At 35.3% G+C, this 13,617-nt stretch overlaps 1 protein-coding gene across 7 annotated transcripts in view; it reads right to left on the bottom strand.

Annotated features, from left to right (window-relative positions):
* igsf11 (immunoglobulin superfamily member 11) overlaps nt 1–13,617 on the bottom strand; it is a 230,977-nt gene that overhangs the window by 8,109 nt on the left and 209,251 nt on the right. For all 7 annotated transcript variants that reach the window (XR_012390301.1, XR_012390306.1, XR_012390305.1 and 4 more), the window contains 2 exon segments: nt 9,299–9,454; nt 3,785–3,907 (listed from right to left, as the gene is read on the bottom strand). Coding sequence is in view for 1 of the 7 variants with exons in the window: in NM_001278822.1 (NP_001265751.1) it covers nt 3,785–3,907; nt 9,299–9,454 (279 nt within the window). In the remaining 6 variants the exon portion in view is untranslated.

The raw sequence follows: 13,617 nt of genomic DNA, 5'->3' as shown, positions 1-13,617 counted from the left end.
CAGCCCGCGATGTTATGCGCTGCGACCCGGAGCTGGCGCGATTGAATATATAAAACCCTCATATTTGTTAACGTTATTACATCCATTTGTGTTGATAAGACAGCAAACGCATGCTGAGAAGTTCGGGGGGCGTGGTTGATTTTACATAAAGCGTTTGGTTGGAAGCTCGACTCCGCTCATTTTCGCTTCTCCTCCTCTGGCTCCATCAGACAGTCCTTCTGCGCATGTCTGGCTCCAATTTCAGCAGTCTTTTGCGACAGTTTGTGCCCGTCAAGCAGGCGTTTTGCCCTCAAGGCGTTCAATGGGAAAAGGGGCTGTCGCGTCGTCCATATTTTTTACAGTCATTGGTTTGTACGCAGCATTCTCTGACTGCTGTTTGTGCATAGACGTACTGCGCGTTCACGAGAGAGAGAGAGCGAGCGTGTGCGATCGGCAGAAACATGCTGAATCAAAACTTTTTAAAAACTTCAATCAATAGAAAGGACGACACAATGTCTGAAGGATTTCTCTTAGACAGGTCATGTTCTGTTTTAAAACTGTTTTAGCTTCACGCAAAGCTGATATAACGTTAGATGTTGTTGTTTAAAATGGGTTATATCTTCACGGAAGTGTTGTTCAGCCACTAAAATCAAAGACTGATAAGACTATTTTCTGTTTCATAAGATCCTTTTACAGCATCGATAATGTAGATTTTAATTAGTTTAACAACAAAACAACAACAAAACAAAACACAACAAAACACAAGTCACTGGGCGTTGCGGGCACTGTTATACAATGGTTCAGATCTTACCTCTCTGACAGGTCATTCAGGGTGTCTTGGAGGGGAGAGGTGTCCAACCTACAGCATCTAAACACTGGGGTACCTCAAGGCTCTGTTCTTGGGCCACTTCTCTTCTTCATCTACACATCATCTCTAGGACCAGTCATCCAGAGACATGGATTCTCCTACCACTGCTATGCTGATGATACCCAGCTATACCTCTCTTTTCATCCTGATGATCCCTCGGTTCCAGCTCATATCTCAGCCTGCCTGTTGGACATTTCACACTGGATGAAAGATCATCATCTTCAGCTGAACCTTGCAAAAACGGAAATGCTTGTAGTTTCTGCCAACTCGACTCTACACCATAACTTTTCAATCCAGATGGATGGGGCAACCATTACTGCATCCAAAATGGTGAAAAGCCTTGGAGTAACGATGATGACCAGCTAAACTTCTCTGACCACATTTCTAGAACTGCTCGATCGTGCAGATTCACACTCTATAACATCAGAAAGATCCGACCCTTCTTATCTGAACATGCAGCTCAACTCCTTGTTCAAGCTCTTGTTCTCTCCAAACTGGATTACTGCAACTCTCTACTAGCCGAGCTTCCAGCTAACACTATCAAGCCTCTTCAACTGCTCCAGAACGCAGCAGCACGAGTGGTCTTCAATGAACCTAAACAAGCACACGTCACTCCGCTGCTCATCCGTTTGCACTGGCTGCCAGTTGCTGCTCGCATCAAATTCAAAGCTCTGATGTTTGCTTACAAAGTGACTTCTGGCTTTGCTCCTTCTTATCTGCTCTCACTTCTGCAGATGCTAAATGACTAAATGTAAATGTAAATGTAAATGTAAATAGCGATATTCCGCCTAGTTTCTCCCTTTATTTTACCGTGCAACTCTAAATATTCACTCTGAAATCGCATGTCAGTTTGGCTTGCACACCGCCGGACAAGCACTAGTCTCATTTAACACACGAGAGAGGGTTCTGCTGTCATCTTTAAGGTGCGTGTGCTCCTGTTTCAGGAGGCGTAGGGGAGGGACTGTGATTCAGAGATCTATGCTAAGCTGTTAGCATTGAGGAAGATCACCTACTGCACCTTTAATTAATATAAGAAAATGGTTAAACTTAGAATCAGAATGATTCTAGTTATTATAGTAGATATTATTGTAGAGATTTGACTTTTTTTTCTTTTTTAAATATTTCCCCAAATGATGTTTTATCAGAGCAAGGGGATTTTCACAGTATTTCCTCTAATATTTGTTTTTTTTTTCTGGAGAAAGTCTTATTTGATTTATTTTGGCTAGAATAAAAGCATTTTTAATTGTTTTAAACCCATTTTAAAGTCAATATTATTAGCCCCCTTAAGCAATATTAGTTTTGGACCATAGACTATTTTAATGTGGTCATGTCATTGGCCCGTGAACATTTCCTGCTTGTTATCAAACTATTTCATAACTATAACAAGAGGCAATTCAACTTCCTATTTAAACAAATTTCATAACATTGTTTATCAATATGTGGCTCTTTTTTTACTCTGTTTTAAATGTAAAACAGGAAATACATTGAGATCATTGTTTTTGTTTATATGCCTCAAAATGGTCTATACCAGTGGTTCTCAAACTGTGGTACATGCACCACTAGTGGTACGCGGGCTTCCTTCTAGTGGTACGTGGAGGAATGAAATGTCATGTACATGCTGCATATAATTCAAAATTTATCAAAAATGATGTATATAATATGCCATATAGGACATATAACCTATATTTCTGAGGTAATCTGCCATGTTTTTTTTTAACTGTGCAGAGTTGTAGCTGCTTTACTGGGCCTACTACGCTACTGTATCTCAATACTGCTCATGTTGGTGGTACTTGGAGAGACTATTTTTTTTTCTGAGGTGGTACTTGATGAAAAACGTTTGAGAACCACTGGTCTATACAATGACCTGCCTAATTACCCTAACTTTACCCTAATTACCCTAGTGAAGCCTTTAAATGTCACTTTAAGCTGAATACCAGTGTCTTAAAGAATATCTAGTCTAATATTATGTGCTGTCATCATGACAAAGAGAAATGCTTTAAGAATAAAAATGTTTAAGTCAAACTATTAAGAATACTCCAAATATAACAGAAAAACAGAACTAATAAAGCAATTATCAACATAAGAAAATGGCTAAACTTAGAATCAGAAGGGATATCAAAAATATCATGGACTTTTTTAGGAACTCCCTGAGCTGTAAATATGATGTGCACATGATCTGCTAAATATTGACCTTTCATAGAGTGATTTTTTTATTATAGTAAATATTATAAATATATAGTAAATATTCTAGTTATTCATTTATTCATTTTTTTTTTGGCTTAGTCCCCTTATTAATCAGGGGTCACCACAGCGGAATGAACCGCTAACTTATCCCACACGTTTTATGCAGCAGATGCCCTGCCAACACTGGGAAACACCCATACACTGTTGCATTCACACTCATACACTTAGCTTATTAATTTCCCCTATAGCGCATGTGTTTGGACTGTGTGTAGCACCCAGAGGAAACCCACGCCAACACAGGGGGAACATGCAAACTCCACACAGAAATGACAACTGACCCAGCCGGGACTCAAACCAGCAATCTTCTTGCTGTGAGCTGATCGGCTACCTACTTAGCCACCATGATGCCCTACTCATTCATTCATTCATTTTCTTGTCGGCTTTATTAATCCAGGGTCACCACAGCGGAATGAACCGCCAACTTATTCAGCAAGTTTTTATGCAGTGGACACTCACACACTACGGACAATTTAGCCTACCCAATTCACCTGTACCGCGTGTCTTTGGACTGTGGGGGAAACCGGAGCACCCGGAGGAAACCCACGCGAATGCAGGGAGAACATGCAAACTCCACACAGAAACGCCAACTGAGCCAAGGCTCGAACCAGCGACCTTTTTGCTGTGAGGCGACAGCACTACCTACTGCGCTGCTGCTTCGCCTGATGTCCTACTCAGTTCCCTATTAAGACTCACGTGCGGTGACCTGCAGGTTGAGGACGCAGGTGCTTCTCCCGATGGCGTTTGATGCGGTGCACTGGTAGAGTCCAGATGTGCTGCTGCTGATGTTTCTGAGCGTCACCGTTCCCTGCATCTGATCTGAACACACAACAGCAACACAACAATCACACAGACACACTTATAGACATTCAAATCCACATTAACCTGCTTCTGACTCGCTCAAACTTTAAAGTGACACGCTGGAATAGAAGAATAAATATTACAAGCAGACGTCTATCAAATCCAATATTTTACTTTAAGTCACACTTCATGATATGAACTAACCGTTAACTAACACTACGAGCTGAATAAACTAAAAATTTGCTATTTATTAATAGGTTTTAGGAAGCATTAGGGATGCAGAATAAGATCCTACTTTATAACTACTAATGAACAGTTCATATCTTAATAACAGGCAGGGGTAAAACGCCAGCAGTTAATAGCATGAATTGTGACTAAAGTGTTACCCAAAATATTTAAAATCTGATTTATTTATCTAAATTAAGTATCTATATAAATATTAACATCAAACACATTACAGAAATAAATTGAACATCATTTTAAAACATTCATCTGCTTATTATTGTACACACTTGTGAGTTAGCAGTAACTCTGCTGTCCTCTAGGTGTCAGTATGACTGTATTTTTCGGCAGATTTACTCTTGGAGACAGTAAAAGTGTCTCTCGCAGCTGTGACAGCTTTTTGAGGACAAAGCAGATTGATTTATGAAGCTTAAAAATATATCAGCCGTCTTTAGAATAAGGCTACAGTCATGTTTCTGTCCACAGACCTTCAGCTTCTGCGTCTCAGAGGCTCAAAGATTCATGAACAAATCCTGAATCAATGAAAAGATTCATCAGGATGAACTTTTTGTACTTGATAAAAGTCAAGTGGCAACTTTTAAATTTGAGGTTTTCAGATTATGGACATTTCTGGGAATATGAAATTGACTATATATGTATTTTGCCGATGCCTAATTTAAGTGAATTATTCTTTTGAGTGAGTGGATCAAAGATTCAGTTAAAAAATCAAATGATTCCTCCGTGAATCATTCAATAAACATTCTGGCGGACTGTGTTTGTGTATTTTTGTTCATTGAAATAGAGATCGTACAAGTAAATAGAAGCAATTTTTAACTTTTACAGTAGTTAGACAACTAGCAAACAAGAAATAATAAAACAACTTAATTATAAAGCACATAAAAAGCTAAATTAATGATGAAAAATTAATAATATATTAATCTAAAAATATAAAAGCTTTTTAAAAAATTGTATAATTGATATAATTGTATATAAATACACTAATACAAAATAATATCAATATAAATAAAATTAACAAAATAAATATAATGAATATATCAATTAATAATTACATTAAAATATTTGAAATATTACCTATAAATTATTGAACTAGTTCATCAATAGTAATAAATAATATGTATAAAAACAAACACAAAAAGTTACCTGTAATAATTAATATAATTGTATAAACAAAGTGAAAACTAGTACTGTATAGGTTGTGAATGTAATAGTTGTCACATCAAACTCTGCTATTATTTCTAAGCCGTTTTTTTAAACCAATATTTAAAATAAATGTGCTATTTTAAAATCACAAAAATATTATATATTTTATATTGTATATTAATTGTGCTTATAATATAAAAAATATAAGCACATTATAAAAAGTATTGACTAAATAAATCACTAAATATTAAACACTAAAACTTGCATCAGAGTTTGTTTATTTATTATAAACTTTCATAAAACTTTTATTATTTTATTAACTTTTATTAATAGTTGCTACAGTTAAAAACAAATACTTTAGGATCCTTTAAGAGAGTGGTCCCCATCCCCCGGGCTGCAGAATAGTACCGGTCCGTGGATCAAATGGTACTGGGCCGCAGAAGAAATCACTAATTATTTCAGTTTTATTTAATATCAGAGTCTGAACAATCCTTTATTCTCTCAGTTGCATCTTGGTCACTTGAGCACCCAAATTTAACCCACAAGCAGCAAAATGAGTAAGAAACAGACGTCTCTGGAAAGTTTCTTTACTAAAGGGAAAAGGCCCAATAAAGGACCCACGAATGGCCAAGGAAATGATCCGCAACCTATTTGTCAACAAATCAGGTGAATCCACATCACATCAAACTCCAATATTTAAACCAATATTTAAATTAAATGTGTTGTTTTAAAATCACAAAAATATTATATATGTTTATGTTGTATATTAATAGTGCTAATAATATAAAAAATTATATAATAACATTACAAAAGTACTGACTAAATAAATAACTAAACAATAAATAAATTAATTAATTAATATAAAAACAAAAGCTCTTTCAAAGTAAAAATAAAACAACTATAATACTAAATTTTAAAAGCTAAACTAACACTAAAACTTGCATTAAAGCTTGTTTATTTATTATTTTTATTTATTATTACTTTTATTATTTTATTAACTTTTATTATAGTTGCTTTACTTAAATACAAATACTTAAGGACACTTTAAGAGAGTGGTCCACATCCCCCGGGCTGCAGAATGGTACCAGTCCATGGATCAAATGGTACTGGGCCGCACAAAAAATCACTAATTATTTTCATTTTATTTATTATCAGAGTCTAAAAAGATCTTTTATTTTGAAAAATGACCATATTCTTCACTTGAGCTCCTAAATTTAACCCACAAGCAGCAAAATGAGTAAGAAACAGACGTCTCTGGAAAGTTTCTTTGTGAAGGGGAAAGGGCCCAGTGAAGGACCTGCAGATGGCCAAGGAATTGATCCGCAACCCAAATCAGGTCAATCCACATCACATCAAACTCTGCTATTATTCCTAAGCTGTTTTTTTAAACCAATGTTTAAATTAAATGTGCTATTTTAAAATCACTAAAATATTATATATTTCTCTACTGCATATTAATAGTGCTTATAACATATAACATTATACACACATTACGAAAGTACTGACTAAATTAATAACTAAACTATAAATTAATAATTTAATATAAAACAAAAGCTCTTTCAAAATATAAATAAAAACAACTATAATACTAAATTTTAAAAGCTAAACTAACACTAAAACTTGTATTATAGTGTGTTTATTTATTATAAACTTTCATCAAACTTTTTATTAGTTTATTAACTTTTATTATAGTTGCTTTCGTTAAAAACAAATACTTTAGGACACTTTAAGACAGTGGTCCCCAATCGGATCCATTAGTATCGGGCCGCACAAGAAATTATTAATTATTTCAGTTTATTTAGTCTGAAAGATCCTTTATATTGAAAAATCTTTTAAAAAATGACCGTATTCTCTCGGTTACATCTCGGTCAATTGTGGCCCAAATGTAACCCACAAGCAGGAAAATGAGTAAGAAACAGACGTCTCTGAAAAGGCCCAGTGAAAGACCCACGAATGGCCAGGGAATAGATATGCAACCCATCTGTCAACAACATGAATCAACATGACATCAAACTCTGTTATTAACCTACAAACTCTGTTATAAACCTATATTTAAATTAAATGTGCTATTTTAAAATCAGTTAAATATTACATATTTCTATACTCCATATTAATAACAATATTTTAACAAAAACAATTACAAAATGAGAAAAACTGAACAAAAATAAAAACGAAAGTAATTTTAAGTAGCTATTTCAAATATGGCTCATTTCAATCATTATTTACTAGAATTATTTGCTTTTATTACAATTGTTTGCACATAAAATGACCATAAATAAGCTTATTATTATTATTAAAACAATGAGTTTTAACTACAATAACTCTGTTTGTATGATTCATTTCTTGAAGTGATTACAGTTTTTCTCAGTCGCTTTGGTGCGTTTCTCACAACACCAGTGCATTTTTGCACAACAGTTAATGCATTTCTCAAAACAATTAGTACAAACTGCAAAACCCAGCTGATAACCTGCAAAAGCGCATCACATGATCAAAATGGAGAGTTCAATCCTCAAAAGCAAGTATTGATGTCAATCAAAGTGTCAGTATCATCAAGATGAAAAGTCCTGACACCATTGATTATGAACAAGATAGTCAAATGGCTTAGTCATGTCTTCATTAGGACAGTTTACTCTGGACATTTTTCAATGCAACAACAGTCAGATTTTGGTGAAACTTCCTGAAAATGCTCAAGACAGCACTGTATACTGTTTGCACAGCCATTTGAAAACTACAGTAAAGTTAGACATCACTGCATGTAGTGAGGTATCTGAGCACAAGACACTGAACATGTATGTTTCACATGTTTACTGCATTTGCTCGTTGCAATTCTAATTTATTCACAGCATTGTGCAAAAGATTAAACACACCCTTATTTACAACAAACATAAACTTCCTTTGGGTAAAGCTGGGCACAACTGTACACTATATTGCAGTATATATTGGAACTGAACCTGCAGCATACACAGGTCTGTAAATCATTCATCAAATTGTTCAATTTTGAAGACATTTTTAGAAAAATGATTACATTTTTTTTTATTTGTTTGACAGATTTTGACACTAGTTCAACATTTTTTGTATGTAATGACTCCAGCAATGAAATGAGGACTGTTAGTTTATATGGAATGACTATTCAGCATTTACAAGTCTAGTTAATTTTGACTGACATGACATGAGCAGATGACATGAGCAGAGAGTTGTATGAAAGCAATTGATGCATGTCCAAAAGCATCTGCAATGTGTTGGAGAGAATGAGAAACTGCTACTAGGATGTGCACAAATGACTAACTGTTTTGAGAAATGCATGAACTGTTGTGCAAATGTAAATAGTGTTGTGTAAAATGCACCAAAGCCACTGAGAAAAACTGTAATTAAGCCTTAAAAATACCCTTAAATGAGCAGTTTTCTGTATTTTGGGCTTCATGTTTTTATTTCCCCCCATTTATTTCTGCTTTTGAGTGGCATTATGGGATGTTGATCTTTCTTCCAACAACTTTTACTCTTAAAAAGCGCTAAACAGTGACTTTTATTGTCTTTGTAATAGTGTGCAGTGCTATATTGTCTGAGTTGGTGTTGTATATTACGCTACAGAAACCTTGTAATAATCTGCAGCACATTATTTCTCTAGATATTATTATTATTTCTTATGCATTATATTATTTCAAACTACTAAAATGTCAATAAAAGTCACTTTGTTTAACTGTAGAGTTGAATTTTCAACATCAGAAGTGGACAGAGCACATCAACATCCCATAATGCACCTCACCACCACAAATAAATCAATTTTACAGCGTATAAAATAATAAAATCTGTGTATAATAATAATAAAGGTCAGTCTTTGGACTCCTGTAGCCGTATTGTAAAGTGGCGGCATATGCACAGATCGGGTCAGTAACACACACACACACACACACACTCACTGACGGAGGATCAGCACGGGCACAGCTCACGCCACACCAGAATCAAGAGCGGCACATTTACCGGAGAGCGCCGGGCAAAACGGGATGCCCACGGCCAGCGCTTTAGTACCTTGCATGGCATTGTGGGGCAGTTTGGGCACCGACTCCTGCTTCTCCCAGGCGTAGGTGGGCGTCGGGATTCCTTCATCCGAACCGCACAACAGCATCACATCACTGCCCACGTCCAGAGAGCCCTGGACACGACACGACGGGATGGATGGAGGAACTGAAACACACACAATAAACACACCAGCTTGATTCTGATTGGCTGATCAACAACACTGCCTGATTAACACACAGGTAAAGTAATAGTTTTATAAATGTGTATATTCATTCATTCATTGTTTTTATTCATTCATTCATTCATTTTCTTGTAGGCTTAGTCCCTTTATTAATCTGGGGTCGCCACAGCGGAATGAACCGCCAACTGAGTCGAGGTTCGAACCAGCGACCTTCTTGCTGTGAGGCAACAGCACTACCTACTGCGCAACTGCCTCGCCCTGTTTCTTTATTACTTATTGCAAATGCCCTTCCAGCTGCAACCCATCACTGGGAAACACACACACACACACACTACAGCCAATTTAGTACATCAATTCCCCTATACCGCATGTGTTTGGACTGTGGGGGAAACCGGAGCACCCGGAGGAAACCCACACCAACACGGGGAGAACATGCAAACTCCACATAGAAAGGCCAACTGACCCAGCCGGGACTCAAACCAGCGAACTTCTTGCTGTGAGGCCACAGGGCCAACCACTGAGCCCCCATGCCACCCTACTGGTATTAATAAATGTGTTCAGAAGCGGCTTTGATCAGTGTAGAGGGGCAGGTTATTGTAAATAAAGAGTGTGCGCATCTGCCTGACACTCTCCTGTCCCAGAAGGGCAAACTTTTGTAGGCCACATGAGCGTGCCAACAGGGCAGATGTAGCGAGCAGGAACTGTGTTTGTAGCACATGCATGCACACTCCTCACACATGCAGAGCTCTCTCAAATGCTTTACATACTTAATGTGCGTCCACAGCTGTTATCATTCACTTTTACAGCGTATGTGGAGAATAAAAGTAAATAATTCAATAAATTTGATGCCTTAACAAAAAAAGTACACACTGTTTCTTTAATATCAAATACTAATATTCAAATTATCGGTGTAAGAGTCTAAATTATCATATGCATTTGTTTGTATGGTCTTTTTCACCAAAGAAGGCTCACACAATTCCAAAGGCAGATACTGATTGGATGAGGGCCTGCTGTGTGGAGTTTGGGGGTTTTATGATGTGGTCCATTGTTGATTAGTCTGTTTGAATGTCTCAGTATTTGGCCTTTGGTCACATGGTCAAGATAAAGACAAAATAGCTGGTGCACTTTGCTCTGCTTCTTTCCTGCTCTGGAGTCTATCTTCTCTGACTCTACTGCAATATTCTGGGCCTGCTCTCTTTGTCTCTCCCCCCTGTATCTCTTTCTATTCATTCATTCATTTTCTTGTCATCTTGGTCACTTTATTAATCCGGGGTCGCCACAGCGGAATGAGCTGCCAACTTATCCAGCAAGTTTTTTACGCAGCGGATGCCCTTCCGGCCGCAACCCATCTCTGGGAAACATCCCCACACACTTATTCACTCTCATACACTACAGACAATTTAGCCTACCCAATTCACCTGTACCGCATGTCTTTGGACTGTGGGGGAAACCGGAGCACCTGGAGGAAACCCACGCGAAGACAGGGAGAACATGCAAACTCCACACAGAAAAGCCAACTGAGCCGAGGTTCGACCCAGCGACCTTCTTGCTGTGAGGCGACAGCACTACTGCGCCACTGCCTCGCCTATGAACAAATATCTATAAATAAATGAATGATTGAATAAATAAATAAATATATATAAATAAATTAATTAATTAATGAATTAATTAATGTAGTATATAAATAAGTAAATGAATGAATGAATAAATAAAAAATGAATAAATGAATAACTGAATGAATGAATAAAAAATAATTATATAAAAGCATGAATGAAAAATTAAATAAATATAATATATAAATAAGTAAATGAATGAATGAATAAATAAATAAATAAATAAACAATAAAATATTATACAAATGAATGAATGAATGAATGAATGAAAGAATAAATGAATACATTAATGAATAAAAATATATAATATACAAATAAATAAATAAATAAATAAATAGGTAGATAAATAGATGAATGAATGAACAATATAATATTTAAATGCATAAATAAAAATATAAATGAATGAATACATAAATAAATAAATTATATAAATAAATAAATACAAAATATATCATATAAATGAATGAATGAATGAATCAATCAATCAATAAATATAGAAATAAATGAATGAATGAATGAATATAGAAATGAATGAATATAGAAATGAAAGAATGAATGAATGAATAAATGAGTGAATGAGTGAATGAATGAATGAATGAATGAATGAATTAATTAATTAATTAATTAATTAATTAATTAATGAATCAATCAATTGGACTTTCAGTAATGAAAATTGAACCACACTGAACTGAATTTCAAGTCTAAAAACTAAACTGACACTGTTTCAATTTAATTTAATCGTTTATGTTGAGCTGCTTTGACACAATCTACATTGTAAAAGTGTTAGAAAAATAGACAAACCAACAAACATAAATAAATAAATAAAATATATAAATAAATAAAATATATGAATGAATGAATGAATGAATGAATGAATGAATGAATGAATGAATGAATGAATGAATGAATGAATGAATGAATGAACGAACAAAGGAATGAATGAGTTTTTTATTACTTATATATACAGAACTTTATTCTGTTCATGTGAATCCTAAAAAACGAACCAGCGACCTTCTTGCTGTGACCTTATTTCTGCATTTAAGCTGGGCACAATTATTATCATATGTTTTTTCATCATTTCATATTTTATCATTTTCCACAGTTATTTTGTGATTATTCAGTTGTAACCGTAGAGAATCATCGTCATTAAATCACTTTACTATCAAGTATTTGTGAATTACTTTTGATCTAACATCAACACTTGTTGACTCCATATTGCAATAGAATATGTTAGACCACCATCTCCACGCCAGATAAATATGATCCAGCTCCGGATGCCAGATCTTATTAGGAAATATCTGTTTCTCCAGGTATAGGGACAACAAGTCAGCAAAGTTTCCAATACCTGAACCCGTTAACCAGCATTCAACTGAATTACCACTGTCCCATAATAGAGGAGTTGACTGAGAAAACCAGAGAGGAGCAGAAGCAGGAGACGCAGTAATGATGATGAAGAAAGAGCAGAGCTTATTGGATAATCTTAGTTGCGTATGATTCAATGCTCAGAGTTCATCTGACCAGAATAAATGCAACAAGTGTTATCATACCACCAGCAACAGCTATGGAAAATTACTGCTTCACAACATTGTCCAGAGACAACACAGACCTGGAAATTAAGACATTCTCTTATCTCTTACTCATGAAAACAAGTTTCACTTGAATCAACACACTCATAAGATTATAACAATATGGACAAATGGAAATAATAATGAAGCAATCTTTTATTAAAAGAGTAACAACAAAATAAAACATAAAAAACTTTAAAAAACCTAATAACATGACAAATAATCATTATTAATAATCAAATCATTAACTACTGATCAATAAAATGATACAATTATAATTATATAAATGACTAATGATCATATGATTAAATAAAATAATTAAATGAAGAATAAATGAATAAAAACAAATAAAAATAAAACACAACACAAATGAATAGTTGTTTTCTCTCGGGGGGGCTTCTTCAGCTTATTCATGACCATCTGCATCTGTATAATGTGATTATTATGATCAGTATTATTGATTATCTGCAGATTTATATTTGCTTTAATAAACTCAAGTGTAGATGTGTCCAGCTGTGGGGTTTTGGAGGCGTCTGCATCAGCATATGTGGATAAGAACAGGACGTGTGTCTGGAAATAACTCAGTTTTCTGAGCACACTTCATTATTATTGTTCATTTATTCCTCTGCTGGAGATCAGAACTGAATTTAGAAATAGTTTAGACACAAATCTCTGAGCTTAACAAAGGAAATTAAATATGTGGGCTAATAGTTGTGTTCAGTGGAGTGAGTTTCCACCGTTTCCTCACTCCACCAAAGTAAAGGAGTAAAGTAAAGGAGTAAAGTGAAGAGGCTGAATGGAGGAGGCTCATTCTTTATCCTCACGCTGCAGATGCTCTGTTTATGGTTTTCTTGCTAGTGAAGCGTTCAGTTTTTACACTTATAAAGTCACAATGTAAACAGCAAATGCACCATGGAGTGATACAAGGGGAAATGAGAATGAGAGAAGGGAATGAGAGACGAGACTCTG

Source organism: Danio rerio, chromosome 15 (assembly GCF_049306965.1).
Source record: "Danio rerio strain Tuebingen ecotype United States chromosome 15, GRCz12tu, whole genome shotgun sequence".
NCBI lineage: Eukaryota > Metazoa > Chordata > Actinopteri > Cypriniformes > Danionidae > Danio > Danio rerio.
The sequence above is the reverse complement of the archived record's forward strand: the minus strand, read 5'-3'. Positions and strand labels throughout refer to the sequence as shown.